Here is a 15,216-nt window from a genome sequence, read left to right as displayed (position 1 = left end):
ATTTCCTTGGACATTAAAAGTCTAGCAGACACTCCTCTCTCAGCAGTATTCAGATTTGATTTCTAATTAATAGTCATTTTCTCTTTATTTTTTTAGCCTGGTGTATTAGTTTCCCTACTGAATCCTCAACCATTCAGTGGCCACTTCTCAACCAAAATTGAAATCAGGCAAGGAGATAACCGTGATTCTATACTCAGGCGTTTAATGAAAGTGGACCGAGGAATCAAAGGTAAATGGCTTCCCTGAAGTGCACGTTTGGCACTAGCTCATGGATTTGTGAGTTCTAAGCAGCAGGAAGAAGGAAGAGTAACTGGCTTGCTTAGGGACAGTCATGTAATATGGAAAGAATATTGGACACAGAATCAGGACACCTATCTTCTCTTTTGGGACCTTGTGACTAGGTAGCTTGGTGACTTGGACATGTCACTGAAGCTCTAAATTGATTTCTCTTTTCATAAAATGAGCACTGGATTACGTATTTTTCCAGGATTCCATCTAGCTTTATTTTGAAAAATATTGACTGATTGGTTTGGCTGCTCCAGGTCTTAGTTGCACTATGTGGGATCTTAATTCCCTGACCAGTGGTTGGACCTGGGCCCCCTGCATTGGGAGCATAGTCTTAGCCACTGGACCAGCAGGGAAATACCAGGATTCCATGTAGCTTTAAAATTATAACAAGCAATTTCCATCTCTCAGGGATATTCAGAATTAAGCAACATATTCCCTTAATATTCCAAATTAATCTGCTTGACTGAATCTGTTCCTGGGGAAGGAAGAGAAAAATAATAAAATTTTTTGTGTGTCTGTCATGTGTTCGGAGAAGGTGATGGCACCCCACTCCAGTACTCTTGCCTGGAAAATCCCATGGATGGAGGAGCCTGGTGGGCTGCAGTCCATGGGGTCACGAGGAGTCAGACACGACTGAGCGACTTCACTTTCACTTTTCACTTTCATGCATTGGAGAAGGAAATGGCATCCCACATGACTGAAGTGACTTAGCAGTAGCAGTCATGTTTTAGTCATTTAATCCTTTTACAACTGTCTAACATTGAGGGTATTATTTCCCTTTTGCAGATGATGAAGTAGAGGTTTTCATGGCTAAATAACTTACAAAGTTCATACAGCTAGTAAATCTTGAAGCTGGAATTCAAACAATTCAAACATAGGTCTTTGTCTGTAAAGCTCATATTGTTTCTTTTAGACAATATGCCTCTGGGTAAAATATGTAAATAGTCTTAATTTATTAGCAAGATTAAGTCTATATCTTTTATGATTAGATTTGATATAATAATTTGTAGCTCTTTTTTAAAATCACTCAGCTGATATTATGCATGGAGGGAGTTAGTGTGTTTCTAAATTATTTTTCTTCCAAATTATGAAGACAAATTAATGTTGAGATTCCCTGTTTTGCATGATCTCTCCCTTCTCTTGATGGCAATCAAGAGTTGATTGGGCCACATACCATCAGTATAAAAATTTCCTGAAAAGATATAAAGATCCCATCCCATACAGTGACCTAATTTTTCAAACTGTATTCAGGGTAACAATATTCCATTTACATAGAAGACTTAAAATAGCCCTGTTTCATTCTGCCATGCATCTTTTGTTCTCTCGAAATTTTTGAGAGACTGTTGTGTGTGGTGTGTGTGTGTAGAGATAAGTGTGTATGTAAAGACTCCTGTGTAGGTACTAAGGGTTTTGGGGAGTCCACAAAGTACTGTTCGCTAGGAGACTGCATCTCCTGAAGGAGTAGGGGACTTAACTACTGAAGTACATAGTCTTTAAGGAGAAGCTGCTGATACAGTAAGAGAGGTGTGGGTACGACTTGCAGCAGAGAGAAAGGCGAGCTCATTTATTTCCAGCTGTGGTGATCGGGCTGGTCTTATGGAGAAAACATCATTTGGATGGGCCCTGTGAGGGTGAAGGGAACGTGTGTGCTTGCATGAGGGAAATGCTGATGACTTGTTTCACTGTGTACCAGCAATATGTTGCTGCTGCTGCTAAGTCGCTTCAGTCCTGTCCAACTCTGTGCGACCCCATAGACGGCAGCCCACCAGGCTCCCCGTCCCTGGGATTCTCCAGGCAAGAACACTGGAGTGGGTTACCATTTCCTTCTCCAATGCATGAAAGTGAAAAGTGAAAGTGAAGTCGCTCAGTCGTGTCCGACTCCCGGCGACCCCATGGACTGCAGCCCACCAGGCTCCTCCATCCATGGGATTTTCCAGGCATGAGTACTGGAGTGGGGTGCCATTGCCTTCTCCGAGCAATATGTTAGGACTGGGAATTTTTGTTTTTTGTAGACATTTTGAAAAATTGAAAAAATTGCAGTAAAATATGCAAACCAGACCACCTTAATCATTTTTTTGAGTGTGTAGTTCATTAGCATTAAATACATTCATATTGATGTGCAACCATCACACTATCCATTTCTAGAACTTTTTCATCATCCCAAACTGAAACTCTATCCATTAAACAATAACTTCCCATTCTTCCTCCTTCTAATCCCTGGCAAGAGCTCTTTTATTCTGTGTATTTGACTCTCCTAGTTACCTGTATAAGTGGAATCATACAATATTGTCCTTTCGTGTCTGTCTTATTTCACTTAGCAAAATGTTTTCAAGGTTCATCTACGTAGACATTTAGCATGTTCCCTCAATAAACCAGGTACTGTAGAATGATAGTGCCATTCTTGCAACTTATAGGCCACAAAAAGCAGAACTTGAAAATTTTGAAGTGTGAACATACAGGAAGCCATTTTGTGGCCTGCCTTTTTGCTGTTTTATGTTGCGTATATTGGTCATGAGAAAATTTTGTAATGGGAAGAACTCTTAACTCTGAAGAACAATATAATAGCTTCTAAAGAAAATAGGTATTTGTGTGCACCCACTGGATAGGATAATTATGAGGTTGTAGTGCATAAGAGGCTTTATCCGTGTATTGGAAATTGGATTATATAATATGTTAAACCTGATTTACCTTTAAATACTCTCAGATACAGCACTGACTAGGTTTTTCGGAACTGTACCAATGTGTTTTGTCCAGCTTGTCTTTTCTCACTGAACTTCTGGCATAATTCTTACTTCCTTTGTTATTCTAGCTGTGAATAATGTTATCATAAAGTGCTTTAAGTTTGATATTAGTAGCTGCTGTGAATTTTGGAAAATAGATAGAGAAATATTAGGGGGAGTTTGCAATTGATATTCCTCCAAGTATCTACAGAAGAGCTCTAAACTTAAGACTTTTCCAAAAGCCCTCAGGATACTTTGATATCTAAGAGAACTGAGTATGTGAAATGAGAAAAGAGTGAAATTCAATAACATACTTCTCTGTCTGCTACGATAGCCAGCAAGTTGTCCAATTAGTGCCAATTGTATTGAGGGTGATTATGATCTAGGTCCAGGAGGAACTAGGAACTAAAATCATCATTTCACTCCACAAAGGCTGTGGAGTAACTATTTGATGATAATAACTTTAAATCACTCAAAACTCATGCCACATATGAACTAATAATTTGGAGGTGAAAAGCTCCATTTCGCATTATCAATCCCTAGGGACTTTCAATCATTCTCATCTTTTCTCTAAGTGCCTTAAATCTTGTGTAGTTGCAGACTTAAATTTCAACATTTTCAATGATAAGACAGGTCTGGGATAAGAAAAGATAGTAAAGCCACTAAGAAAGCCCCAAGAATTTTATTTGCAGTAATGAAGTACATGGGGAAACATCAAAGCAGATGTGTTTTGTCACTTAGGAGCCTGATTGGGTATTAAGGCTTCTTTGAAATAGTTTAATTCAGAATTGCTTGGAATGATGAGGGAGGTCTGTTTCAGAGAGATTGAGACAGAAAGACAGAGGCATATCTGCAGTAAAAGGCCTTGTGCATAAAATCTGCTGGCAGGACTTGTCATTGCTTCCGTAAGAAAATAATTTGATACCACTGATGTGCATGTTGAATTACAATAGCTATTAAAGTGAATTGTATTCTTCCACTCAAATAAGACCATGGCTGTCATGAAGACTGGGGCTGCTTCTTTCTCATTTTAATTATCAGGGCTTGTGCTGTATCTGGGGATAGATTATATGGCCTCTGCAGAACCTCTGTAAAGACTCTTAGGCAGGATTGCCTTCATGGTAGTTGCAGGTAATTGCTCTGTAAACCCTCAGATCCCTACTCTAAGCTTGTCATCCTTTAGCCTTTGTTTCCCAAGGATAAGAGAATGCCTGGATAACTTGTACTCCTCAAATAGCTGCCAGCTGCATTAATGTCTCCTTTTATCTTTTTTTTAAAAATCTTATCCCTCTCATGCTAAGAGTCATAGTCTCAAGGCAGCATGAGGGAGTATGGCTTATGGACCACCCAGCAATCTACTTTAGAAAAGGGTGGGAAATAACTCAGAAGATATCTTCAGTTTCCATAGATCAAGTTAAGCATAAACTAGCCATGCTACTCTTAGAATGAGCAATAAGCCCAGAATCAGCATTTGTAGTTATTTATGGTGTTTTTCCACCTTGTAAAATAAAACCATTTGATGTTGAAAAGTCTCAGAATTGCTGAAATAAATACATTTCTTTTGGGCTCAGTTGTTGGCAGGATTGTTGCATCATAAATTTGTTCAAGGGACAAGCGCTTTCTTTGCCAGGAGCTGTCTTATCATCTTGCACAAGAGCAGATCAGGAAAATCTCAAGCAGGGGAGGGTTGGAGCTCATCCAGAAGCTCAAAATTCTAAAGTCTGTGCCCTTTCCCCCTGTTCTCCTTTCGTTGTCTCTCATCAGCTTGTTAATACACTTTTCATCATTTAAGCAAAACAAGAATCTGGTAATGCTGTTTCTTAGAGTAGTAATTCTGTTTCCAAAATTATCTTCCAAAAGAAAGCTACAATTCTTGCGCTTTTAAATATTCCAAGAAGCAAAACAAGAAAAGGAAAAAAAACTTTTAGGTTTTTTAATGTTCTGAAAAATGGTTAATTGAAGTGTATTAAAAGTGATTTGAGAGAGCATGTAGGATAATGCTCAAAAATATACTCAGTCCCTCCCCTTGGTTTATAATTCCAGAAGATGTGTTATACAGAAGTTTTGCCAGTTTTTGATCTGGGTGAAAGCTGACAGAGGATGAAGATTTGTTAGATTTATGTTTGCTTTCTGAGTTTGGGTCCTGTTTAATAACCTGATGAAAATATTTTTTAAGATATAATGAGTGTGTTTAAAACATGAATTATGAGACTCAGCCATGGGTTTGAGCTAGTGACTGTAATTAAATGTTCGTATTGCTACTTTATTTTGCTGTAGACCTTTCCAAAGTGAAACTGATGAGATTTGACGATCCAGTGTTGGGGCCTCGGCGAGTTCCTGTCCTGGGAAAGGAGCACACTGAAAAGACCCCCATTTCTGAGCATGCTGTTTTCCACGTGGATCTCATGAACAAGAAAATTCATCTTACTGAAAATGGGCTACGGGCAGATATTGGTGATACAATGATCTATTTAGTTCATTAAACAAAGGCACAGGAGATTTATCCTGGTTTCTGAGGATATTACTGCTATGATTGTGCCTGTAGGTAGGCTCCGAGAACCTTAGGCTGGACCTAAATAGATTTAATTTCTGACCATCAGATTCTGCATGTACTCGTAACTATACCAAATTTTCTTCAATTCCTGGACCTAATAAATTTTTTTTCCTTATTGAGGCCTCAACTAGAAATAGTTTGTACCATACTTTGTTTTTTTTTCGTTTTTTTTTTAACAGATGTTTGCTGTTTCCCAGAAGCTGTGAGTACTTCAGGTTAATGCAAAAGTGTCAGTATGCTTCTTGTATGAGGTGTACTTCATGTTATTTATGAGGGGTAAGGAGTAGCTAGCAACTTTTTTATTACATCCATTATGGAGTTAGCTGTTTTTCTTTTTTAAAAAGAAGAGTAATTAGATCATCAGTTTTGCTTTTAAAAAGAACTCTCATGATGATTTTAAAAGAACAAATGAGAATATTTTGATTTGATTGTGATCACTCAGTATTTTGTATAAAGAACAAATAGGTCTTAAAATAATTTTTTTTAGCTTTGATATATTCAGTTAGCCACCAATAATATTTTCTCAAGGCTAGTATTGATAATTTATAAATAGTTATTTGATTATACTAAATTTAGGTGTTTTAAAGGAGAGGATTTTTTCCGTCCTCAGAAATCTGCATTTATCAGATTTGCTTTTAGTCCAGTTGTGTTTAAAGATCAAGCCAACAGTATTGCGTATTTATTTTTTTATCCTTTCTGGAATGTCTTTAGATATTGTCTGTGTCATCTCTTTTCATATGAGGAAAAAAAATTAGATATTGACTGATAGCAATAAAAAATTTGCATTTCTTGAAGGATTTCATGTGGAGAAAGACCAATTCTGATAATCCTAGGAAACCTGAATTCTAACTTTCAGATCATGTGAAGAGATTTTATTGAGCTTCCTTAGTTTGCTTCATACAATTTGAGATTACAGGGCCTAGTTGAATTCTTTATTACAGTCATTAAGACAAATCGTAGAATGTTAGAACTGAACTATCCTTTAGAGAGCATCAAGCACATATCATTGTTTATCTGCTAGGAGCAGGCAGCATAGCAGAGTAGATAAGATTACATGCTCTAAGGTCAGACTAGCTAAGTTAGATTTCCATTTCTTCCACTTGCTATTTGTGTCCTTTTGGCCAGTTACTCAACCCATTTCTTCATCTATAAAATGAAACTAATAATGTACCTACTTTCTAGGCTTATTGTGAGATACTCAGAGGAAACAATCTAGGAAAATCTTACATATATATTAATAGCGTAGTACCTGCCAAGTGGTAAACCTTCTGAAATGCTGCTGCTGACCTTCAATGATTGGTACTGAATACTACTATACTACTATATCAGGTTATAGTAGTAGTAGTAATAATAGACTTAGGACTAATAGGATTATTGTGGCTAATAATCATATCATATTTGTTTGGTTCTTTTGGGGCAACTAATTCGTTTGCCCTCCATTAGATTCTTTTGTTGCTTCCTCAATCTGCATAGCTGTAGTTACTCCCTAAATCAAAGTAAGTAATCCTTCCTGAGGCCTAAACAAAGGTTACTTGGGTTTAACTTGGCAAATTAAATGAAATGTGCTTGGTCAAAAAAAGAAAAAGGAAAATAATTTTAGTATTGTGAGTAATCGTGCCTGTTTTAATAAATGAGCCTATGAACCTATGCTTCCTTGGATTACAGGTGAGTTGGGATTCATGGATTCTCTGTTCCATCAGTCTCAATTCCAGTCTCTCTCTCTTAGAATAGATGTCTTGCTAGACTGAATATGTTTTTTGTGTTTAAAGATATGTAAGTTTTGTATAAGGAAGCCTCTAAATGTAAGCCTATAATTTTATTTGATGTGCAACTGAAAAAAACAGCAATTAATTGAAATACTGAGGGGAAAACAAGTTGCATTGGGTTTATTGTATTAATATCATAGGAGCTGGTTACCTTCCTAAATGAACAATGAAACAGAATTCATCAACAAAGCAAAAACCTATGTAATCACCTCACAGTCAAGGAATAGCACAATGCCAGCACCTCAGAAGCCTCCACGCATAAAGACAGACTTATGGCCCAGTGTATGAACAGTCTTTATACATGTTCCATGTGAGATTTTAAAGAATGTTTATTCTGCAGTTGTGGAGTTCTACATACGTGCATTAGGTCATAGATGCAGATTGAATTGTCCAAATCTGTATCCTACCTTCTGTTTTCTTAGTGTGCTCTCCATTTTGGAGACGTATTAAATCTCACGACCCCGGATTAATACATTTCTCCTCTAGTTCAGACAACTTTTGTTTTATATATAATATTTTATGCTGTGTTTGATGCTAAATATATTTTGATCTACATAAAACAGTTTTTGTTTTACATATATTATGATGCTTCTGATGTTATTCAGAAGATTGAATAACATCAGTCTTCTTTTGGTTAGTGTTCATGTAGAATATCTTATTCTATCCATTTACTTTTAACCTTCCATAGCTTTATTTCATTTTTACATTTTATTTTGCCAAATTTTAAACCTATCTAAAAGTTAATCAGCCAGTAAACACCCATATACCTATCAGTGAGATTTATCAGTTATTAACATTTTGTTTCATTTGTGCTCTCTCTTTAAACTTACATTTTAAAAATTTTCTTTTGGAATAGTTTTAGCTTTATAGAAAAGTTGCATCTAATGTATGGAAGGGAGAAGGCGGTGGCAACCCACTCCAGTACTCTCTCTTGCCTGGAAACTCCCATGGATGGAGGAGCCTTGTGGGCTGCAGTCTATGGGGTCGCTAAGAGTTGGGCGCGACTAAGCGACTTCACTTTCAGTTTTCACTTTCATGCATTGGAGAAGGAAATGGCAACCCACTCCAGTGTTCTTGCCTGGAGAATCCCAGGGACAGAGGAGCCTAGTGGGTTGCCATCTATGGGGTCGCACAGAGTCGGACACGACTGAAGTGACTTAGCAGCAGCAGCCGCAGCAATGTATGGAAAGTTCCAGTACACCCTTCATTAGTTTCCCCTAATGTTAACATTTTATGTAACCTTGATTCAGTTGTCAAAAATAAGTAATATTGGTACACTGCTATTAACTAAAGGCTTCATTAGGACTTTACCAGTTTTCCACTAGTGTCTTTTTGCTCTTATAGGATCCTATCCGTGATACCACCTTGCACTTAGAATATATTTTTTAAAAATTTTGAGCCATTTGACAGTAAGTTGCAGAAACCATGACAATTCATTTTTCAGTACTTTAGCATGGCACCCCTAAGAACTAGGACATTTTCCTGTGTAAAACACAATATACACATATCTTGCCCGAGAAATGTAACATTGGACATATATTTTATATGCACAGTATAGTTTAGCAATATTAGGTAATAAGCATTCCTAATACAGGAAGTAATAAAATTTCTAAAATATCAGTAAATTTTTTTCAGGATCTATTCAGAGATTAAGCATTACATTTTGTGTTCATGTCTCTTGATCTCTTTCACACTACAACAGTTTCTCAGCTTTTCTTTTTTAGTCTTTTGTCACAGTAAAATTTTTGATGGGACTCTATGCCAGTTGTTATTAAGCTTGCCTCACAATCTAGATTTGTCTGTTTTCTCCTGGTTGAATTCAGATTTAAGTCTTGGCAAGAGTACTACATGAGTAATATTTCCCATTGCATAATGTATTCATGATTGCTGGATTCATATATTGTTGGCATATTCCTATTACTAATGATGCTAAGTTTGATCATTGATTAAAGTAGCATCTTCAGATTTCTCAACTGAAAAAGTGATTTTTCCCTTTTATAATTAATAAATATTTTAAAACTTATGTAAATATCCTGTTTGCTGGCAAACTTTCAGGAAGTGGTTGCACTCATGTATCATTTTTCTGCCAGTAACTACACTGGTATGAGAGTTCTTAATTTTTATGATTTTTTTCTCCATTTATTAGGTATCATTCTTCTGTAAAGAAGAGATTTCCCCTTTGTTTCCAATTTTTGTCTTTCTTCATTCTTTACAAACCACTATGGACTGATGGATTCTTTTTTCATACATGCCATAACATATTACTATCATTATGCTTTGACTGCCCAAATTTTCCTGAGTTATTACCCAGTGGGAGCCCCTTTAAGCTGGTTCCTGTGTCCTTTTGCTGTCTCCTCATCAGTCTTGGAACATTTCTTTGGTTACCGGTATAAGAAGTTTCCAGCTCACCGTGTATTGTCCTGTCCCAGAGCAGAAATCAGTTTTTTTTCTCCTAGGAGCCCTGCTTCTTTTTAATGGAGAATGGTATTAAGAAATCAAGATCTGGGTGTTTTGTGTGCTCATTGCTCCTAAATTTTTTTTTTTTAGGACTTTCCAGTGGACAGAGCTAAGAAATATATGTATACATATTTTTAAAATCATAGTTTTATCTAACATGACAATTCTTCCCAGCCTTCTTCCTGAAAATATTTGTATTTTCTCACAGAGTGAGAACTCTGGCTCCCAAGAACCTCAGTATATTTACTCATTTGGTCTGTTAATAATTTTAAAATTACCAATCCAGGGCTACTATGAACAACAAGTTTACTAAGTAGAGTTCAATATAGATTTTTTTGGGAAAAATATTGCAGTTCTTTATGTCCTTAAAATGTTCCACACTAAAACATATAGACAAAGCATATAGAGAAAGTTCAAATGTTACCTGAATGAATTGCTTTTCATTTGTGGTTTTAATACAGTCATTTGTTTCTCTTTTCATTCGATTTTATGCTTTGTTTTTTCCCTTTTTATTTATTTTTTGAGTAATTAAAATACTTCAGTTCAGTTCAGTCGCTCAGTCGTGTCCGACTCTTTGCAACCCCATGAACTGCAGCACGTCAGGCCTCCCTGTCCATCACCAACTCCTGGAGTTCACTCAAACTCACGTCCATCGAGTCAGTGATGCCATCCAGCCATCTCATCCTCTGTTGTCCCCTTCTCCTCCTGCCCCCAATCCCTCCCAGCATCAGAGTATTTTCCAGTGAGTCAGCTCTTTGCACGAGGTGGCCAAAGTACTGGAGTTTCAGTTTTAGCATCATTCCTTCCAAAGAACACCCAGGACTGATCTCCTTTAGGATGCACTGGTTGGATCTCCTTGCAGTCCAAGGGACTCTCAAGAGTCTTTTCCAACACCACAGTTCAAAAGTATCAGTTCTTCTGCACTCAGCTTTCTTCACAAATATTTAACACTGTTCAAAAGCCAAAATTACAACCATTCAGAGAATTTTTACTTTTTTGCACCACCTTCCCATATTCTGTAGCTAACCATTTCATTAGTTTCTAGATTATCTTTCCTGTGTTTCTTTATCCAAAAGCAAGCAAATGTTTATTTTTATGTACTTCCTCTTTTCTCATTAAAAAGTGTGTATTGTTTTATACCTTGCTTTTTAAACAACTTTATTTTTTGATTAATATATATGTAAATATTTTTCTATTTTAGTTCATGGAGATCTCTTTCTTTCTTTGTCCTCCTCCTTTTCTTCCTTTGTCCCCTTCTGTCCCTCCTCTTCTTTCCTCTGTGTTGTAGTATTGTAAAGGTGTACCATAATTCATTCAACTAGTCTCTTATGGATGGGCATTTAGGTTGTTTATAAATTTCTGATGTTTCATAGAATCTGTATAGAATTATATAGTGACAAACTGTGGATATGTAGTTTTGTATTTGTGGAAGTGTATCTTAATAAATTTATAGAAGTGAGCATGTACATTCAAGAGTAAATGTATATATAGTTTTGTTAGATAATTTGGGCAGAGGGTACAGCAGGTGTGAAAGCTCTGAGGCAGGGGCATGCAATGTGTTCTAGGAATAGAAAAGAGGCCGCATGAAGAATAGGCCTCGGGAGAACAAGTGACGTGGCCATATCCCATACACCAGTGGCAGAGCTGAGTTAGAGTCCTGGCCTCCATGTCTCCAGTCTGTTGAAGCACACGTATTAGACAAGGGACAGAGGAGCCTGTTGGGCTGTCTTCTGTGGGGTCGCACAGAGTCGGACATGACTGCCACGACTTAGCAGCAGCAGCAGCAGTAGGCATGAGAGACAAGGATACATTTGACCAAGGCCAGCGGTATCAGGGCTGTTAGGTCAGAAGAGGGAAAAATTTGTTGGATTTGAGTCAGATAAGACTTCGCAGATGAGGTGGGACATGAAGGGTGATTAGGATTGGAGCAGCAGCTAGGAGAGAGCAGAGCCGTGTTTCTAGCTTTTAGAACTATGTGTGGATGAGGTGAAAGCAAATGCATGGCTTGTTTGGGAGATGATGCCAGGAATGGAGTATTTATCTTGGCAGAATGAGAGAGAAATTGGAAATAGATAAGTTAGCAGTAAATTGGGCCTTATAATGATTCTTGGATTCCAGGCAGATGTTCGAAGTTGATTTAATTACCTCAAGAATCATTGCAAATTTCTGAGGTGGGACTAAGATGACATGTTCCTTCATGTGTTTTACAGTTTGTGGTAGTTGTGTCTGTTTTTCTTTTGAGAAATTCATTCACTTAGTCGTTCTAGTGACTGTTTACTAGTTATCTATGTGCCTGGTTCTCAGTGTTAGCTGATACTTTGTTATGCTGTTTTCTCTTAGTTTCTTTGGACATTACTTCACCTCTGTCTTAGAGAATACTGAGTTCCCACCCGAGATTTGTAGCATCAATTAAGTTTTCTAATTGCTCACTGCTCTCCTTAGAACTTAATTGGTTTTAAGGTAGGGAGGAAAAACCTTGCACACTTGAAAAACAAACAGGATAGGACATGATCCTTGCTGCTAAGTAAGGGCTTGAGGAATGTGACAAAGGAGTACGTCATGTCTTTTCACTTTGGAGAAGTAAGTGGTAGTTTGTTGTATCCCTTGTTTTCCTTATACTGGAGTTAGGTCTAGAACTGTGCTGTCCAACCATGTGTCTGTAGAGGACTTGAAATGTGAGTAGTCTGAATTGAGCCGTGAGGTAAAAGCAGAGAATACACTTCATATTTCAAAGACTTACTGTGACAAAAAGAACATAGAATACCTCAGTAATAATTTTCTTTTATGTTGATTATATGCTGAAATTATAATTTGAATAAATTGGATTAAATAAAATATATTAAAGTTAATGTCATTGATATTGTTTTACTTTTTAAAAAAGGGCTACTGGGAAACTTTAAATTGCATTTGTGACTTGCATTTTATTTCTGTTGGACAGCATGGTCTGTAGATAATGAGGTTTAGGTTAAACATTACTTCCTGTTGTCCTACTCTTAGTAATGCTAAATTTTATAATTTTTTAAACCCTTCATTTTAAAGATACGGTTTGATTTTGATCACTTGCAGAACTTTCCATTGTAAAGGTATATATTTTTAAAGTCACTTTCAGAATTTTTGTTGTAAAGGTACATTTTGAGTATTTCTCCAGAGTTAAGACTGATTATTTCTTTTACAAATGCAAATCTGTAGAGTGATGGTTTGGCATCTTGGGAATATCCTATTCTCAATTATTTATCTCACGGTTTTACTACCCCAGTGCTTTCCTGAATAAATTATGTTGGAGACTGTGAAAAATGGTGATTTTCTAATGCCAAAATATTACTAAACCAAACGTGGGTTTGCTTGTGTAGCAAAGCCAATTTACTGACACTGGGTTGCAGTGAAGGGAAGTACAGCATTTATTTGTGGGGTGCCAGGCAGGGTTAATGGGTTTCCCTGCTGGCTCAGATGCTAAAGAATGTGCCTGCAGTGCAGGAGAACCAGGTTCAACCCCTGGGTCGGGAAGATCACCTGGAGAAAGGAATGGCAGCCCACTCCAATATTCTTGCCTAGAGAATCCTATGGACAGAGGAGCCTGGTGGGCTATAGTCCATGGGTTCACAAAGAGTCATGACCGAGTGATTAACACACAAGTAGGGATAATGAACAGGCAGCTTGTGCTCAAAAGACTGGAACTCTGATGGCTTTTAAGTAAGAGTTTTTACAGACAACATTTGGGGTGAGGGTTGTAGCTCCTTCACTTTCTTCTGATTGGTTGATGGTGAAATAACAGGCTAATGTTTTGGGAATCTTAATCATCGGCTTTCTCGTTCCAGCTAGTTTCAGGTTTCTATGCTTATGATTAGCAGATAATCACTATCTTCTACCAGGTTGTGGTGGGGGCTTAGTTTCTGCAGAAAAACTCAAAGATATGCATCAGATTGTTAGGTATATCCTTTGAGGAGCTAGGCCTCTGTTTTCTCACTGAACTGTTTGCTTTTCCTTCGTTTTTGCATTCCCTCACTTCCCTAATTAGTAATTGCCTTAGTCTACTTAGTGGGAAGGCCTAGGAGACTAAAGGCATTTACTGCAAATAAAAAAAACAGGGAAAATGGAGGGATTTCTGTACCTGAGAGGCCCCTGCAATATCCTGCTCAATTTCAGTTATCCCCTTCTTTGATACTCCTTAATCCTGAGGGGAAGAGGGGCTGAACAAGAAAAAAAAGGCTTTTTTATAGCGTGGTAAGTCATGAACTCAGCAAGGGAACTCTTTTAGGGGACTGGGTTTCAGCTGTCATTTCTTTTCCATAAATAGTTGTCATTCTTGTATAAAGAAGAACATTCTTTTTTCTTCTTTCTCTTTTTCATTTATTTTTTAGGTGAAAGAGCTGTGTGGCATGTGGATTGGTCACTTTATTCAACAAATGCTGTGTTGTGCTCAATCACTCAGTTGTGTCCAACTCTTTGCAACCCCATGAACTGCAACCCACCAGGCTCCTCTGTCCATGGGGATTCTCCAGGCAAGAATACTGGAGTTGGTAAAAATAAAAATTAAAAAAAAAAATAAATAAAGAGAGGCCAAACACTTGAATAGACAGCTTAATAGTTCACACAAGAAGGTATATAAATGATCAATAAAGATGTGATAATGTGTTAAAAAAAAAAAAAGAATACTGGAGTTGGTTGCAATGCCCTTCTCCAGGGAATCTTCCCAACCCAGCGATCCGAACCCAGATCTTCCACACTGTAGGCAGATTCTTTACCAACTGAGCCACCAGGGAAGCCCTGTACAATAGATGTTTGATGAGAGAAGCTGGGACAAATTAAATTTTAAAATATGGAATTAGCTTATGTTGCTCATTCTTCAAAGGAATCTTATTCTAAATCTTTTTGCAACACTAGTACTCATTTCTTAATTTCTGTTACTCTTATAACCTTGAATTTTCCAAGATAGCACATTTATTCAACAAATTATGGAGTGCTTATTAATATTTTAGACAGCTGTGTTAAGCACTTGAAATAGAGTGGTGAGCAACATGGCTGTCCTTCATGTAGGATTCATCCTTAGAGTTAACAAGACAATGAGAGCCGCCCGGACCTAGTGAATGAAGGCAGTCATGAAGCTATATCTGAAGTATGTTGATTAGGAGGGATTATATAGGCTTTTGCTAACAACTGTGTTCATGTAAATGCTTTGAAGTTCAGAACCCTTCTTTATGGTCATTCTTTATGGTTCTGATGGGAAGAAGGTACAGTGTAGTTGCTGCTGTTGTCTTTCTAGTGTAACACTGAATTGTGATTGCAGACCTTTCCCCTCAGTGTGCAATTTTCTTGACTTTTTCTTCTCTAGGAACATTTTTCTAGTGTTTCTGGTGTCCATGTCTCTATAAGGTGTGCTTCAGAGGCTCCTAAGACCATGAAGAAGCAGAACAGTAGGGAGGCAATCACCAGC

General features: G+C 37.4%; 1 protein-coding gene across 1 annotated transcript in view; it reads left to right on the top strand.

Moving 5' to 3' along the window:
* The window catches only part of LARS1 (leucyl-tRNA synthetase 1), a 66,196-nt gene extending 60,519 nt beyond the window's left edge, over positions 1-5,677 (top strand). The window contains exons 31-32 of the mRNA XM_069592329.1: positions 97-229; positions 5,286-5,677. Coding sequence (XP_069448430.1) covers positions 97-229; positions 5,286-5,491 — 339 coding nt within the window. The 3' untranslated portion in view covers positions 5,492-5,677. The remainder of the gene's footprint in view (positions 1-96; positions 230-5,285) is intronic.
* Positions 5,678-15,216: the final 9,539 nt, after the last annotated feature.

This window comes from Ovis canadensis, chromosome 5 (assembly GCF_042477335.2).
Source record: "Ovis canadensis isolate MfBH-ARS-UI-01 breed Bighorn chromosome 5, ARS-UI_OviCan_v2, whole genome shotgun sequence".
In the NCBI taxonomy this organism is placed as follows: Eukaryota; Metazoa; Chordata; class Mammalia; order Artiodactyla; family Bovidae; genus Ovis; species Ovis canadensis.
Note: the sequence above shows the minus strand (reverse complement) of the source record. Positions and strands in the feature narration are given on the sequence as shown.